The 17,462-nt window shown below is 43.6% G+C and overlaps 1 protein-coding gene across 3 annotated transcripts in view; it reads right to left on the bottom strand.

Moving 5' to 3' along the window:
- Positions 1 to 1,075: 1,075 nt before the first annotated feature.
- LOC117421961 (mitogen-activated protein kinase kinase kinase kinase 5-like) overlaps positions 1,076 to 17,462 on the bottom strand; it is a 51,168-nt gene continuing 34,781 nt past the window's right edge. For all 3 annotated transcript variants that reach the window (XM_058986551.1, XM_058986550.1, XM_058986553.1), the window contains 15 exons: positions 16,984 to 17,200; positions 16,479 to 16,567; positions 16,345 to 16,386; positions 15,974 to 16,058; positions 15,401 to 15,480; positions 14,887 to 14,947; positions 12,536 to 12,650; positions 12,076 to 12,134; positions 11,547 to 11,650; positions 10,658 to 10,835; positions 9,022 to 9,090; positions 7,183 to 7,275; positions 6,785 to 6,855; positions 4,780 to 4,835; positions 1,076 to 2,177 (listed from right to left, as the gene is read on the bottom strand). In XM_058986551.1, coding sequence (XP_058842534.1) covers positions 2,090 to 2,177; positions 4,780 to 4,835; positions 6,785 to 6,855; positions 7,183 to 7,275; positions 9,022 to 9,090; positions 10,658 to 10,835; positions 11,547 to 11,650; positions 12,076 to 12,134; positions 12,536 to 12,650; positions 14,887 to 14,947; positions 15,401 to 15,480; positions 15,974 to 16,058; positions 16,345 to 16,386; positions 16,479 to 16,567; positions 16,984 to 17,200 — 1,407 coding nt within the window. In that variant the 3' untranslated portion in view covers positions 1,076 to 2,089. The remainder of the gene's footprint in view (positions 2,178 to 4,779; positions 4,836 to 6,784; positions 6,856 to 7,182; positions 7,276 to 9,021; positions 9,091 to 10,657; positions 10,836 to 11,546; positions 11,651 to 12,075; positions 12,135 to 12,535; positions 12,651 to 14,886; positions 14,948 to 15,400; positions 15,481 to 15,973; positions 16,059 to 16,344; positions 16,387 to 16,478; positions 16,568 to 16,983; positions 17,201 to 17,462) is intronic.

The following is a 17,462-nucleotide window of genomic DNA, read 5'->3' on the forward strand; positions in this document are numbered from 1 at the left end:
GTGCCAGGGCAGCAGCTTGTCTTCCTGTCCTTGTCCTGGCGGAGCGGGGAGGCGTAGTCGCTACAGTGGCTCTGTACAATGGAGCAGCAGCAGCAGCACACAGACCCGGCCATCCATAACCATGCCAGCCTCGCTGTGGGATCCAGCAACTGGCAGAGAACTGTATGAAGCCACGATGGAACGAGGGGTCCTGAGAAAAGAGGCTGCTGCACCCTGTCCTGAGAAATGAGGCTGCTGCACCCTGTCCTGAGAAATGAGGCTGCTGCATCCTGTCCTGAGAAATGAGGCTGCTGCACCCTGTCCTGAGAAATGAGGCTGCTGCACCCGGTCCTGAGAAATGAGGCTGCTGCACCCGGTCCTGAGAAATGAGGCTGCTGTACCCGGTCCTGAGAAATGAGGCTGCTGCACCCTGTCCTGAGAAATGAGGCTGCTGCACCCTGTCCTGAGAAATGAGGCTGCTGCACCCGGTCCTGAGAAATGAGGCTGCTGCACCGTCCTGAGAAATGAGGCTGCTGCAGATCATTTATGATTACACTGCCTGCAATGGCTTAAGTAGTATTGGAAGATAGGCTAGAGACTGGATAAAGCAATCGATAGCTCCATAGCTAAATGTCCCTTTAGTTCTATTCATATCTTTTGATGAGTGTTCGAAGTCAGAGCCAGTCTTTTGATATTATTATTATTATTATTATTATTATTATTATTCATTTCTTAGCAGACGCCCTTATCCAGGGCGACTTACAATTGTTACAAGATATCACATTATTTTTACATACAATTGCCCATTTATACAGTTGGGTTTTTACTGGAGCAATCTAGGTAAAGTACCTTGCTCAAGGGTACAACAGCAGTGTCCTCCACTGGGGATTGAACCCACAACCCTCCGGTCAAGAGTCCAGTGCCCTAACCACTACTCCACACTGCTGCCCTATATACAGAAATAACCAAAAAAACCTTAAAATCTATGGTATTATAGTTTTATTATTAACAGAATAATAGATCTTATACAAAAAATACTACCCCTATTAAAATAGCAGTGGGATACCAATAATGTTATGGAAATCCAAGCCTTCAAAAAAAAAAAAAAAAAAGAAAAAGAAAGAAATGATAAAACTGAGGCAGATGTACAAAAGTGCTTACTTACATGGTGCAAATATGGAATACAAGTAACAGCTTTTCCAAAAAAAAAATCTGTTAAACATTTTACATAACATATCCAACTTCTACCCTGCCCCCTGCTAAACTGCAGGGTCTGTCCATGGTTAAGAGAACTAGAGTCACGAAAGGTATACCCTCCTACTGGCACATTCATAAATAAGGGTTAAATATTCCACTTTACAAACCGCTCTGGAGTCTGATCTATTTGAATGCACTAGTCTTCATACTGGTATGCTAAAGAATGACGTGCCCCCCCCCCCCCCCCATTAAAATAACACTAAAATGATATTGTATTATATCACATGAAACAAGGCGTCTATCCCATTACCCAATATCTGAAGTAACAGCAGTTTACAAGCTAGAGCAAAGAGGAACTAGCATGTATAATTCTTAATGGCACTTTACTGAACAAGTATATGCACATAAATATATACACTGTGTGTTGTGTGTGTAATATTATAGATTTATTATTTTTTATTGCCATTGCTGCTGTGCTTTTTTGTAATTAACTGTCTCAGATTGCTACATCTTAATGGCTTTGCATGAAGCCATCAGATCTGACTGACCACACAGTGGCAAGAGGTTTGCTTCTTTACAAGTAGCTGTCTCCAGCTACAGAGAGCTTCGTCACGTCTGTCCCCTCGGTCTCCCTGCAGTCCTCGCTCTGATCCAAAGGGGAATATCAGGCTGATGCTGTGTAGCAGGTTCTCTACAGAGACAGCGACACATCTGGCTTTATTGCACAGATTCTGACAGTGATCTGTTCCCAGAGCCCCATCTCTTCCCCAGACAGCGATCTGCTCCCAACTGCTGCAAACAGACATGATAAAAGCAGTAGGGACGGCGAGCAGCGCGCTGTCCTGCGTCACTCCCTCCCGAGCTGGAAGCAGATTGATGTCTCTCCGCCTCCTGGCAGGGCAGGGCTCTGCACTCAGTAGCTGTTCTCGTGTCCGGCCAGGATGTAGAGATTGCTCTGTGCCGTGGGGTGATCAGTGGGGCGGCTCTCCAATACAACAACCCTGGGATGGGGAGGAAGAAAATAACAAAAGAAAAATGTAACCAAACACTGGTGTAATGAGATGCAACACAAAGAGCCTGGTTTACTGAGGTCAGGCATTCCCACCACGTTTCAGCTTTCTGAAAAAAGAAAATCAAATCCCACATGCAATTAGAAAAGGAGCAGAGCTGTTAACCATTTCAAGGGTATTGAAATAAAGACTTCCAGAGTCTAACGTGTGATTTGATATGCAGTAATCATTAAAAACATGAACGTCTGATATGCAGTAATCATTAAAAACATGAACGGGAGTGTGAGGAGTGATCAGTTCCAACAAGTCTATGCTTTTGTTTACATCATGTGTACACAGCAGGTTTATTCCCCCTAATTCATGAAAAAACAATAACTCATTCTATTTATAATGACAGTGCTACAAATAGTACCCATATATACACACACACACACACACACACAGTACTGACTAACTGCTGATCTCTACTATGGAAAACACTTCATAGCTACTTACTCTCATTTTCCTTATTATTTAACAAAAACATTTTTAAATCCTTATATTATATATATATATATATATATATATATATATATATATATATATATATATATATATATATAAAGCTCAAAGAGCCAGTTGCCATATATATTTATTTTTTCCTTCATCATTATATATACACACAATTAACAAATATCATTAATATTAATTTGTAACAGTGTTTGTTACACACAGAACGGCAAGTGGGCTGCTTCATAGGAATAGTGAGCTACATCAAATGGATCCTTAGCTTTATAACATGGCAGAGAATGAACTGGCTCCAGGTCAGTGAGAGCATATAAACTGCAGCCCTCCCGGCTCAGTGAGCTCAATGCTATCACATCCAAAGGCATTCGAGGGAGGGCCGGTCGCCAGGTGAGATGTGGGGCAGCGAGGCTGTTGTTCCCGGTCATTATCAGTGGGATGTAATTTCAGAAGCATGCAAAGACCCAGATACCCAAGCCAGGCTGGCTCTGCCAAAAACACCAGAGAACAAAAGTGACAGAAGGGGATCCTGCCCACACGGGCCAACTGGAATGTGAGGTTTGCTGCCTGGAGGAACACAAGAAGGCATCCAAACAGCATTGCTAGGATATTGCAAAGCAGAGGGGTAAAATGTATCAGTGGTTAAGCTAAATCGAGTTAAGCTGTCTCCGGAGGGAATCATTTAAAGCCCTATACAGCCTGGCAGCTTGACACTGCAATTAATGCAGCAGCACTAACTGCAGCCCGAGCTGCTGAGAAGTTTTACAGCCTTTTAGTTGTTTACTGCCATTACCCACACAGCACTACGAACAAATGATTTCTGTAAGAAGAGTCAAAATACCATTTGTGCTGTGGGCTCATTGTGCATTATAAAGAAATGGAGTTCTTCTCTAAAAACAATTGCCCTTTAAGTTAATAGCCACAATACAGTAAGCATTACTATGCAAACAGGACGTTTTAAAGTTACTCCTGCACTCGTGGTAATAAAGGTTAATAGACCGATGAGCCTGTCTGAATTTTGGAATCTACAGTGAAACTTCTTTCCAAACCCAAGACAATTATATAATATAATAGCCTGCCAGACGCCTGTAGGGAAGCACTACACAGCACAGCACACAATGCATGCTGTTTAGAAAGACACAGAGAAGCCCTTGTCTCAGTTCTAATGCAGGGTCTCGGGGTGCAGAGAGGTGTGGCCTGGCTCCCAAGGGACCGCAGGGACACAGTTTGTGGAATCTGTCTGGCACCACCTGGGATTTACCCATTAGAAACCTCTTCAACAGATGGAGCAGCTTATTGCACACTGGATCCAGCTACCTACATTCCCCAGATGGATAGTCAATGTGTCCTCAGGTAGCCTGCTCCCCTGCACACAAGCCTGAGGGAACCATGGAGGTATTAGATTGGAGGGTTTCAGTTCCTTCACAAGAATCTGTGGCCTGGAGGCAAGCTTCTCAAGCAGAGACAGAAGCAGGCTTTGAGATCTTTCACTCTGCACACAATGGGAAGACAACTTAATTTTGTCTTAATTGTGAACCCCTGTAATTAAATGAAAAGTACTGTTTATAAAGTTTAAACAGTGGGGAGAGGGGGTTAGACCATGGTGTATTGCAATATGTTATGGATTTGTATAGCTCTGATATAATATTGCATGCACATCCTACATTAACATGCTTGGTCTCTGTTCGCTGATTAGAAGTTGCTTCCGTTTAAAATGTAATCTGCTGCACAAAATATGTACATGTAAGCTTCTCTAGCCTTTTACCATTAAATAAAGCATTACATAAAATACAAATGGTGAACAACAGGATTTTGCACAGAAACCTAAACCCATATTGCTGGATCACTTCAGTAAGTCTCCTTGAGGGATAGACTGACTGAGTCGCATTGTATGGAAGGGAATTATTCGGATCTAATCCTTTGAAATAGACTCATGGGTTGTGTCGCTGGTGTACTGCAGTGATAACAGGAAGATTACAGTGAAGCAAAGCTTGCAAAGTGACCAGAAGGTCTGATCCGATTCACCAGGCAGCGGATCATTAATATTCCAGTGTGCTAATAAAGAAAGACAAGCCTTTTCATTCCATACCTGTCAGATCCTAGCAGACGGAAGACACGGCTTTGATCTGAAATCTCCTGGGTAACCTGTTCAGAAACAAAGAGGAGAGAAAACAGCTTAGCAGGGCGCTTCATTAGACCCGGCAATTAAATTACTTTTCCACAAAATTAACTGTGAAGGAAGGAATGATCTGCAATGGAAACGGATTGAAGTCAAGTCATTAATGTGAAGTCCAGAGACACAAACACACACAGAAATTTGCAGCTCTAAAGTAGACTTGTATTCACACAAGGGTTATCACACGCAATGTCTCCTCTATCACAAGTCCAGTGGTTTCTAACCTTTTTCAGAGTGAAGACCACCTTAACGTTTACAGATTCTTTCAAACAGGTCACTCCCAGCACTCTCCTGAAAGCACACATACTTACACTGCAGCCTATCCAAGTATTGCTAGATATCGTTGTTAAGACGTTACACTCATAAAACATGTACATCTTTAAAGAGAGAAAGCAGGACATTAGAAAGCTCATACGGTCGCTTGTTTTTTGAGCTGCAGTGTTATCGATCTCCAAAGGGTTCTAGAGCAGTATAGTGCACTTGATTCACTCCCAGACCACAATTTAACACAACGAAGTGAGTCGTTTCGAGTACACCGTAACAACTCCCTAACCGGTTTAAATCATTCCTCTCAACCAGAAATATAGCAAACAGGCAGGGGGTGCTGGCCCAATATTGACTGAGAATGGCATAAGGTGAATTTCATTTTTACAAGCGCTTGTGGAAGGAAGGATGCCCTAACGATCACCTGGCCCAGCAAGCAACAGATGGCACCAACAGCAACAATGCCACATAAACACAGGAGAGAAGCCAGCTGCCGAGCTGAGTGGCTCAACAGTTAGCAGCACACGACTGGAGTTTGGGTTCATGCGCTGTTCTGCAGGGAGCTGTGTTGGCGTCACACACTGCGGTTTAGGTCCCCATCTATCCACAGCACCCTGAGTCCAGAAAAAGGTTCCAAAAAAGGTTCCAATATAATGAGGATCCTGATTATATTGGTATCTCTTTGCTGAATGCGTTTCCACACAATCTCATCATGAGAAGCTCTCCAATAGAGATTTGTTTAAAAAATAAAAAGCAAATTACATTTATGTATAGTTTAAGACTACATGTGTGCATGGAAAAGACTTTGAATACATATTTAACATGACTCAACAGTACATCACACATGGAGGGCTAAAGCTACTGTACATTTGCTTTGCAAAATGTTATTGTTTCAGCTCTAAATGATAAACCGTGTAACTGACAGTCAAAGCAAGGGCAGTGCAGAGGATCCACACTGTAGCACTGCACTTCAGCGGGAATTGGTAGAGATTTCAACCAACAACACAGCGACTAACACTGCATCTGAGAAATGTTTCTGTGCAATCAATTCTAAAACCAAACAGCATCCATCTGCAGTAAATCAAACACTAGCTTTGTCAAGTGCAGTTTACAGTAACCAAGGCACTCCCAGCTTTGTGGCATCCGTCATCATAACTACTTGCATTCTTCTTCTAGATCACAAGCTACCCCACACACATTCATTGCTCGTATTAATCTTGTGCACAACAACCACTGTTTGCTCAACAATCACAAAGAAGGTGAAGAGAACTTTGGACTTCCTCTCATCATGCATGCCCTATTTAAACAGACCAGGAGTCAGGTCGGCACAAAGCCAGCCACCACACATTTGATGGAGCAGACGCATTTGGATCATGCAGCTTTGGTGGCATCCTTCAAAAGAATCATATCAAAAAGCAATGAATAATTAACACGCAGCCCCTGCCTGCACAGCTGTCTTTTTTCTAACATGAATTTTGCATGACAGCTGACATTTGCACACACAGCGTTTTCCAGCTGAGCATTTCATGACACTTGGCTTTTCTTAAAGTGATGATACCATTAAGAGCCAGGCCAGCGGGTGGACACGAGCCAGGGAGTTTGTTTAGTTCTTAGTTCAGTAATTTTCCAGTCAGTCTGCCCTCCCTGTGCTTACCTCATTTGACTTGAAGCTCTTCCCCTGCATTCCGTGTTTCCAGAAGGCCAGTACGCTGTCCTGAAGGCACACTGAAACAACAAGAAACACCCCCTTCAATACCACTGCTTTGCTTCTAATTAAGAATGTGAGGGAGTATTCAACCCCAGACTTGCAGGTCAGATTCCTACAGAAAAACGAATAAAGCGCTCAAGTTATTTCATTAAAATCAAAATGAAATCATCTGTCCCAGAGAGTAAATTCCAGCCAACAGTCTGCCTAAAATATCTAACGGGCGATAAACTAAGACCAGCAGGCATGAGCCCAAATACTGTATCAATACAGAGGTTCGTGAACTTCCAGAATTGATAAAGCATGGAAAGCTTTAACCGCTACTCCTGCAGGGAAACGCCACTTACCAACAGATCCGATGCAGAAATCAAAGCTCAGTTCGGACGCAAGCTTTTTACTGGACTTCAGTTTTCCCTGGAGATTGACAATTTTTAAATTCTCTGAAAAAAAGAAAAAGGAGGTATGAAATAAATAAAAAAGTGGATATAAAGAAGCAATGAGGTTTAAACTTGAAGGTGTGTGTGTTTCCATTGAGCCACTCACACTCAGCCAGACTTTTTGTAGCAATCCCCATCAAGGGATTCAACACCTTTATCAGTTTACACAAACCAAACCGGTTCCTGACAATGTGCTTCTTTCACTTGCCATCCATCTCAAAGCATGCCAGTGCTCTAATTTCAGTTTCCCTGGAAGAATGATAAGCACAAGACCAGGAACACTGCTTGCTTTAATGAAGGAGCCTCTAAATCTAGTTTAAACAAACACATCTTCGAACTTTATAGCAAACGTTTCTAGAGATCTTGTCCTGGAAAGCTGCTTCATTGTATACACTCGAGAAAACCCCCACCTCACTCTGTGCATCCCAGTATTTGCTTGTTTATTACATTTCTATAAAAAGATAAATACCCAATGACAGCCTGTGCATATTCAGTTACTACAAGCAGCTCCACTGTAACCCAGTTCAACTCCCCAGGAATCTGTAAGAAAGAGCGCTTGCCACTGCGATAGCAGGAATCAAATATAATGATCTGAGCCGTGTAACTCAAATATTAATTAATGCACAAAACATTAATATCCAGATTCAATTTCCATATCCCGATGGCACTGACATGAAGTAGTCCCACAGCCCCCAATCACAAGTTTCATCTCATACTGCAATTTATTCACAAAACAAGACTTTGGGAAAACATTATTTAAATAACTCCTGAGTTAAAGCTTTTATAGTAAAGGGAAGAATCAAATCGCTTCCACATTATTACAAGACTAGAGCAGCTCATGTTTGTAGTATAGCAGTCCCCTCTGTGTCAGGTGTAATTGCTAAAGACTAACACACTGCTCGGTGATACTGTTATCTCTGCTTTGACAACACACACAGCAATTTAAAGGATGTACCTTATATATAGCTCAGGGTGGTTTATCACTCCAGCACTATAGTGACCCTATGATTAACAATGTGATGAATGATTATTAGCAGCAGAGCTTCTTCTGTTCCAGCTGCTTGCTTGTTTTAGTGTTTGCAGTTTTATCAGCCAGCGCTATGATATTACTAAAGTCACTCAGCTTGGCACACCGAGGCGAACGCTCCCTTGTTGGTTCAGTGCTTTCCCCTTATCTCTCTGACTTTTAATTTCAGCAATCAGACACTGTTGATAACCTGCATATCTGACAGGCATACAGAACAAATACTGCTTCTGATGGGCTTCTGCTTGTATTCACAAGACTTAGAAACGTAACTTTCATTCATAAGATATTCAGTAATGTAAGAAACTTTGTTGAGATTAAAATCACTGACACAATAAAGTTGAATTCAAAATTTTAAAAAATAAATAAATAAGAGCATGAAAAAAAAAGTTCGACAATAACAGTTTTAGTTTTATTGAACAATTCATTGGTGTCTTTTCAGCAAAGTAAATCTAAAATCAACCTTTTTGTGCAGCTACTTTCTGGTAATATATGTAATCACAGTGGTAGATAAAATAACCAGGTCTGTTTGTACCAGGGCTCAGAAAGAGCTTAGATCCCATGCTAGCTTCAATAAACAGATATACACATTATATATATATATATATATATATATATATATATATATATATATATATATATATATATATATTGTCTCCACCAGGACTTTATTGTTCAAACCGAGATTAGAAGGCAGTTCAGTTTCCACACAGTCCCATACTCACTGTCCAGGCAGACCAGCACTGTGTCCCTCTCCAGCTGGGTCACATGGATGGCATCAACCTGGTTTCCTCCTGAAGGACACAAACATGTAATGAGGCCCGAGACTGGGGGGGACATGTGATAATGAACAATGCTGTCACTGTGGGTCTGTCCTGTCCCTGGGATGTGATAATGAACAGTGCTGTCACCGTGGGTCTGTCCTGTCCCTGGGATGTGATAATGAACAGTGCAGTCACTGTGGGTCTGTCCTGTCCCTGAGACTGGGGGGACATGTGATAATGAACAGTGCAGTCACTGTGGGTCTGTCCTGTCCCTGAGACTGGGGGGACATGTGATAATGAACAGTGCTGTCACTGTGGGTCTGTCCTGTCCCTGGGATGTGATAATGAACAGTGCTGTCACCGTGGGTCTGTCCTGTCCCTGGGATGTGATAATGAACAGTGCAGTCACTGTGGGTCTGTCCTGTCCCTGGGATGTGATAATGAACAGTGCTGTCACCGTGGGTCTGTCCTGTCCCTGGGATGTGATAATGAACAGTGCAGTCACTGTGGGTCTGTCCTGTCCCTGGGATGTGATAATGAACAGTGCAGTCACTGTGGGTCTGTCCTGTCCCTGAGACTGGGGGGACATGTGATAATGAACAGTGCTGTCACTGTGGGTCTGTCCTGTCCCTGGGATGTGATAATGAACAGTGCTGTCACCGTGGGTCTGTCCTGTCCCTGGGATGTGATAATGAACAGTGCAGTCACTGTGGGTCTGTCCTGTCCCTGGGATGTGATAATGAACAGTGCTGTCACCGTGGGTCTGTCCTGTCCCTGGGATGTGATAATGAACAGTGCAGTCACTGTGGGTCTGTCCTGTCCCTGGGATGTGATAATGAACAGTGCTGTCACCGTGGGTCTGTCCTGTCCCTGGGATGTGATAATGAACAGTGCAGTCACTGTGGGTCTGTCCTGTCCCTGGGATGTGATAATGAACAGTGCTGTCACCGTGGGTCTGTCCTGTCCCTGGGATGTGATAATGAACAGTGCAGTCACTGTGGGTCTGTCCTGTCCCTGGGATGTGATAATGAACAGTGCAGTCACTGTGGGTCTGTCCTGTCCCTGAGACTGGGGGGACATGTGATAATGAACAGTGCTGTCACTGTGGGTCTGTCCTGTCCCTGGGATGTGATAATGAACAGTGCTGTCACCGTGGGTCTGTCCTGTCCCTGGGATGTGATAATGAACAGTGCAGTCACTGTGGGTCTGTCCTGTCCCTGGGATGTGATAATGAACAGTGCTGTCACCGTGGGTCTGTCCTGTCCCTGGGATGTGATAATGAACAGTGCAGTCACTGTGGGTCTGTCCTGTCCCTGGGATGTGATAATGAACAGTGCTGTCACCGTGGGTCTGTCCTGTCCCTGGGATGTGATAATGAACAGTACTGTCACCGTGGGTCTGTCCTGTCCCTGGGATGTGATAATGAACAGTGCTGTCACCGTGGGTCTGTCCTGTCCCTGGGATGTGATAATGAACAGTGCAGTCACTGTGGGTCTGTCCTGTCCCTGGGATGTGATAATGAACAGTGCTGTCACCGTGGGTCTGTCCTGTCCCCGAGACTGGGGGAACATGTGATAATGAACAGTGCTGTCCGTACCCGAGCCGATCTCTGTGAACCAGGAGGAGGAGGAGTTGAGGTTGATGGTCTCGAAGCGCACCTCCTGGCCCGGCTCGGAGCCCTTGTTGATGGCCACACACACCATGGGGTACTCCTGCTCCGGCACCACCAGCATCTCAAACACCTTGAGCGGGTTGGGTAGGGGGAAGTCAAAGTGCTGCAGAGAGGGGGCGGACAGGAACACCAGCAACTTTAAATATGGGCATTAAGCCACTCAATAAATACATACAAGTACTAGAAAAAAGAAACAGGGACTTATTTTGGACAAACACTGACAAGAAATCTATCTCTTTGTGTATTCACCTGAAGACGGTGTTGAAATATATTTGTCATAAAAATGTATCAGTATTATTGTATACAATAAGCATTCAGCCATACAGCTGAAACATACTTGAAGCAGTGTTCAGGCAAAGGGAGGGCTGTCCATTAAAAACCCACAGAGCTTCACAATATTAATTTAAGGATGTTAAGGAGTTCAGAAAGAATACAAGAACAACCGATTGTCTTTGCTAGAAGGTACAGTTAAAAAAAATCTTTAATTTCTTTATTTAGTCAGCTTTTTAGTTTAAGAAAACTACACCTATTCAAGGTTACAGTCGGAAGCGGTTCCATTTTATTCAATTTATGTTTGCGATTCTCAGGCTCTTCTTTTTAGGCAGCTTTGGGCTAAGGCAATACAATGGACCTGTATTCCTATAGGCAACTGTGGCACACATATCCAGTCATTTATTTTATATTGCCCTTCTCAGAATGTATGCCTCCATACTGTACATAAAGCAAGCACACATACATGCGAGAAGCAAATCCTAAAGTTGAGCAAGAAATGCTTCACTTCAGCACACTGTGTGAGAGTTAAAGGGAGACTGACCTTGATCAGCATGAATTTCTGCATGGGCTCATACCACTGGAGCAGGACGATGCCAGACTGCAGCGCTCCACACAGGTACTTGTGCCCTGTGTACGGGTTCCTCACTAGGACGACAGCATGGCGCACGTTATCACAACACCATTCAGCACTGCCTGGCACGACTCAACACACATTTCATCTACTGGGCATTAACATCGCTCATGACCTTCCTCGTCATGTAAACTCAACAGAACACAGCTGTTAACATGGACTTCTGTATAAACTGATAAACACATGCAGATGTGTATCAGGTTTGACTGTTTCAGCCTTCCCTAACGTACACTGCTAAAAACAAGAGACTGTTCTGGGTTTGCATGGAATCTGAATTTTATTTGACAATAACGTTTAGTTACAGGCATGCTTTTCCTTAACAGGGCCGAACTACTGTATTGAAATTCCAAACGGCAGCCTTAGTGAGGATGTGGGTGTCCAGTAAGCAGCCTGGTTTTAAAGATGCGCTCCGAGCACAGCAGACTGCTCCTCTACTTACCGATGCAGCACTTGTGGCAGCCCTTGGTGTCAGGGATCTTTGTTGTTAAGGCAAACCTCCTGCAAGGAAGCACATTGTTACACTTGAATTCCCATTTGGGCTCTGTGAATAGAAGCTTGTCTTCTCATAGACAGCAGTATGTGTATGAGTGCTCGTCAGCTCCACTCCTGGGGACCTGGGCTCCAGATCAAACACACAGACCCTCTGCATGCTCTCTCTTTGTTGAGGATACCAGGGACACTATGCTCCCCTCATCTCAGCTCATGAATAAAGGTTATGACTGCTATCAAAAGCACTGAATCCATCAAAACAGGTTTTGTATAGACCATTACTACAAAGCACAGTACAAAGCACAGCAGCATGACGCCGGATGGCTGGGGCGTGACATTGCCAGGATCATGCCAGTGTAGGAACAAGTCTGTAGTGATGAAGGTGAGGTGCAGGTCACAGTGCTGCTCACCTGGGGAGTATCTTATCAGGGAATCGGTGTGTCTGAAACTGTGCTGCCAGACCGGGCTTCTTGAGCTGGTCAAACAGGCCGATGAGGTTGTGGGAATACAACTGGAAGGATTTCCCTGGAAAAGTGACATGAGGGGGATTAATACCGGTCTGTCAAACACCAGTGAAGCAGGCAGTCAGGGGCGGGGTCTAGTCCTGCTTTTCAATTCCAATTCCATTTCAAATCAATTCCCAGTTCCAATTCCAATTCCATTGAAGGAATTGGAATTGATATTTTAGAGACATACTAATTGTTGTTTTTGTTCAGCTGCTTTCATTTGAAGCCAATTTAATTGACTAACAGTGACTTTAATTTAAGTAATTTGTTGCCACTGTGAGAAGTTCATTTTAACAGCATACTGCCAATTCCAATTGTGATCAATGATGCATTGGAATTGATTAAAAGGGAATGTGAATTGGGAATTGATTTTCAAAAGGAATTGGAACTGAAAAGCAGGAACTGATCTCAACTCTGCAGACAGTAATAGAGTCACAAGGGATGTATGACAATGGGGTTAGTTGACCAACAGGTTTATCATTAGAGAGCATATCATTACAGGGATGAGGATTTGGCCAGTCTATGTAAAGGACTGTACTTTAAGTACAAACCATATCTTACACTCGCATCACTCTACCAGAATCCCATTTCACAACTGAAACAGTATTGTTGGATCTTGGAGACTATGAAAATGTTTTGGGACTTTTCACAATAATCATTTTTACCTTTCGCCTTTTTTTTTTTTTTTTTTTTTTTTTTTTTTTAAAGAATGAATATTCTTTTTTGACCTGTTATCAGCACCTGGTTTTTTAAAAATCAATCAAAAGCCATCTTTCAGGGTATATTTGTGAAGGCAAGCCTGCAGCAAAGCAAAAATAATATATTTAGCTGCTTTAGAGCCACCTAGGAGATAACCATTACACTAGTAATTGGTCCCTGAGGGGTCCATTTGGCAGCTGTGGGCACTTAATACTTTTAACCAGTCTGCCTATAAGATTCAGAGCACCTTCTGAGAAATGCTGAGGGGACACAGGAGAGCAGAAGGAATCAGACCTGCAGGTTGCTGTGATGAGCGCAGCGGACTGTCCAATCAGTGGTGTGGGCTGCTGTTACCTGGCAGCACCCAGAATCACAGGTGAGGGAAAAGGGAGCAAGACGACAGCAACACAGTGTATAGAACATGGAAACACACACACACATTTACAAAGCACAATTACCTTCTAGTAAAGGTGAACACAAGGGAGCCAGGACAGGAAGCCAAATTGGGTGGGTGAGTGAAGAGGGAGAGAGAGAGATTAACAAAAAAAAAAAAGAAGATTAATACACACACCAAACGTCAGGTTGTGTTGAAAAGGTGGCACAGGGATGATCTCAATGGTTAGTTTCCAGGAAAGGAAATCTTTAGCAGTACAATGACACTGGCAAGCTTCAGTAATACAGCAGAACAATGCAAGGGCTGGCAGACTGACCACGTCTCCAGGGATATGATAACACTGGTACAAGCCAGTGTTAAGAAACTTGTAATGCTATCTATGATAAATACAGTAGTGATGTTCAGCTGAACCCACGCACATCGGGGTTTGGTGTTCTCAGAATACAGACAAATAACAGTGTGTTCGGTACCCATGTCCCTGGAGAGAGACACTTCAGACTGTAAATGAAGTCACTGCTCTGGGTGTCCAGGCACCATTGGAGGGGGGGGGCTCCCTAAAGGCCCCCCAAGAGGAAAAAAACATTTAAACCTCAATTGGATACAATGTATGACACATGCTGCTAGCGCCTATCCAGCCCGCAGAAAGGATATTCCGATGCTTGTGGAACAGAAATGGTTCTTTGTCAGGGGAGTCCAATCCCAGTCCTGGAGGGCCATTCCACTCCAGGTTTAACAGGTAAAATGCTGTAATCAACTACTTCACTATCTGGGTGGAGGTTTAATTGGTTCAATTATACAATTTAGAACAGGGTTGGAGCAAAGACCAGGACTGGAAGAGCCCTGTTCTATGTGATCAGCCTCATCCCCACTCCCCCTCGAGCTCTTATCACAGCGGCTCGAAGGCAGGCTGCAGCTCGTTTGGTTCAGTGGACTTTCCTCACTTCTTTACTTCCAGCCCAGTTGAGCTTTGTTACCTCATACACTCTCTGAACAATGAGCAGCAGAAACATTTAACCAAGCCCTGCTGTTCTTCAAGATCTCATTTCTGCCATTCGCTCCTATCAGTGATCTGACAGCTGCTCACACTGCTGCTTTAAAAGGCTCATTTAGCTTTGTAAATACATCATAACTCTCCAGACGTTCATTGTGGCGTTCTACATACCTGATAAAGACATTAAATTATTGTTGATGATATACAGCCAGGTACATCTTCTAGGGAACAGCTGGGAGAAATACAAAACAACAAACAATCCATTTAAAAGCCGCATTGAAACTCAAAAGACACTGAAGATTAAAGGTGGCAGATATGCAGAGCAAATACAGTGCATACCTAGATAATTATCACACAGCAACTTTCTACTGAAGTTACACATTTGATTGCATCTGCTCTATTGCACGCGTATCTGGGCTCTGTAGTGGCTACAAATCCTATCAGCAACAAGAGGTGAATGTCACTTGAATTGCAGGTCTTCATATCTGACAAGTTCAAAGGCACCGGCACATATGGAGTCTGCATCTCAAATGGTTTGGGCGGCGAACCTGCGGTGGCACCACGGTGGGTCAATGCTCCACTCAGTGTTGTCAGTGGTTGGGCTGTTCCCCTTGTTCCTCTGGGTCCTCTAAGATACAGCTATTAATCAGCAAAGCCTCCGGCCCCCACCTAATCCTCTCCTCACCTGCTCCATGGTGGCTTCGTGCAGCTCGTTCAAGTTCAGGGTGTAAATCCCATCTTCCGTACCGAAGATTAGATACTGGTCTGAAACAGGGCAAACAGTCAGGCAGGAATGAATGGAAATGCTGAACTAAACCTCTGTGTTCAATGACACGGGGCACACGTACATAACACCAGTGCACACACAGACAGCGTTCTCACTAATCACAAACTACATTCATCTTTCACTAAGAAAATACAAATAAAATGAGCAGTTCGCTATCAGATAGTCCATGATAAAGGTCTGGAGAAGATTTGTGAAAATTCAAGGCCAAGTGTGACAGACAGACGGACCTGATCAGTGCACACTTTGAAGGAGGACCCCAAACAGGATTTTAAACCTCAGATTTAAAGACAAGAGTCCATTATCTTTCTTTTGAGTTCTTAAAAGTTGTATAATGATGCTTGCTCTCTGGAAAACTACAATCTCTGAATGGAAAGTGAGAGGAAAACATTAGGCACTTGATTACAGCTACAAACACAGAGTTACTCAAAGCGGACTTGATTAGAACATCATTTCTAATGTACAGGACAATACCTTTAGTATCCGGGTGTATCCATGACGTTGCACAGTTAATCTTCAATGGGCAGCCATCAAACACCTTCGAAAAACATGCGCCCATCTGGAACAGAGATTCAGAATCACTGCAGTCAGGTAAGCAGAGCAACTTCACTAACTTCATAGCAGCCTTACACACTTGAATGCAAACTTCTTGCTTTATAAACCAAGTACCACCACGTACCACGAGGAGGAAACTGACAATTTGGAGGAAACTCTGTTTTTCGTACACCTCATTGCAGAAGCAAGAAAGTTAGCATGGTGTTATTTGTGAGACACATATGTCCCGTGTACTTGACAGGATTAAGCAGCACAGGCAGCACAAAGGCTGTTCAAAGATGAACACTTACAAGAACTTTTGGTGTAGGTGGAAGGCCGTTGATGGCTGGTTTCTGCAAAAAGAAAAGGATTGATCATTTGAAATGATGCTCCAGCACCTTGAATGGATGACTGCACTTGTAAATGTAAAGGCACTGTAACTCACCGGGAACTCCTTCTTCTCCTTCCTCTGTGGAAGGACAGGGGGCTGCATGCAGTCATCACCATTCAGGCTGGGGGTGCTCTCCACGTCAGCTGGAACACCAAACAAACTAAATATACTCTAGCTATCACATACTCTGCAGAGCTTTTTTGTAACTCCCGTTCGTAAAAAAAGAATAAAAAGGTATAATGGTATTTTGGTTATTATTTAGTTTTCTGTTACTTAAAAAACAATATGTTACCAAAGCAACGTAATGTGTTGTAACAAATGATTCAGTTCCAAATAGCTTATTTTGTCCAGTGCTCCTCAATTGTTTCTTGTAATTTGATGAACTTGTTTGTATTGGTTCTGCTCATTTGAATGTGTGTGTTTTCTTATATTTTATGTCTCCCTTGATAAAGAGATTTTAATCTCAACGGGGCTTTCCTGGTTAAAGGTTCAATTAAAATGTAATAAAAGTAACCCTGAGCCCCAGGCAGCCCCTCCCCGGTCTCTCTGGCTCTCTCACCCTGCTCGGCGGCAGCAGCGCGGGACAGCAGGCCGGGGCTGCTTACGCTGGCAGACAGGATCCCGGCGGAGACGAGTTCCGGCAGGCTGCCCGGCGTGGGGGAGCTCCGCCTGCGCAGGCCCGAGGAGTGCCCGTTGTCGGACAGAGGGAAGCGTCGCACTGTCAGGGACTTCTCCTCATCCAGACCGCCCTCGTCCGGGCTGCTGCTCATCCGAGGCTGCAGGAGAGAGAGACGGTTCATTCACAGACCCTCCCCACCATACTGAAATCCTTTCACCCATCCCTTACCCATCCCTGTACTCTACTCATCTAAATCTGATTTTGCGTGTAGCTTGGTTAACCATTTTCTTTCTTGCTTCCTGGTCTTGAGAAATGATGTGTTATTGTGACGTTTAAACTTCCATTAAAATCTGTTATCATCTGTAATATTGTATTACCATATAACTAAAGTGTTAATCATTGTACACTTTACTGTACTA

This window comes from Acipenser ruthenus, chromosome 15 (genome assembly GCF_902713425.1).
Source record: "Acipenser ruthenus chromosome 15, fAciRut3.2 maternal haplotype, whole genome shotgun sequence".
Lineage (NCBI taxonomy): Eukaryota > Metazoa > Chordata > Actinopteri > Acipenseriformes > Acipenseridae > Acipenser > Acipenser ruthenus.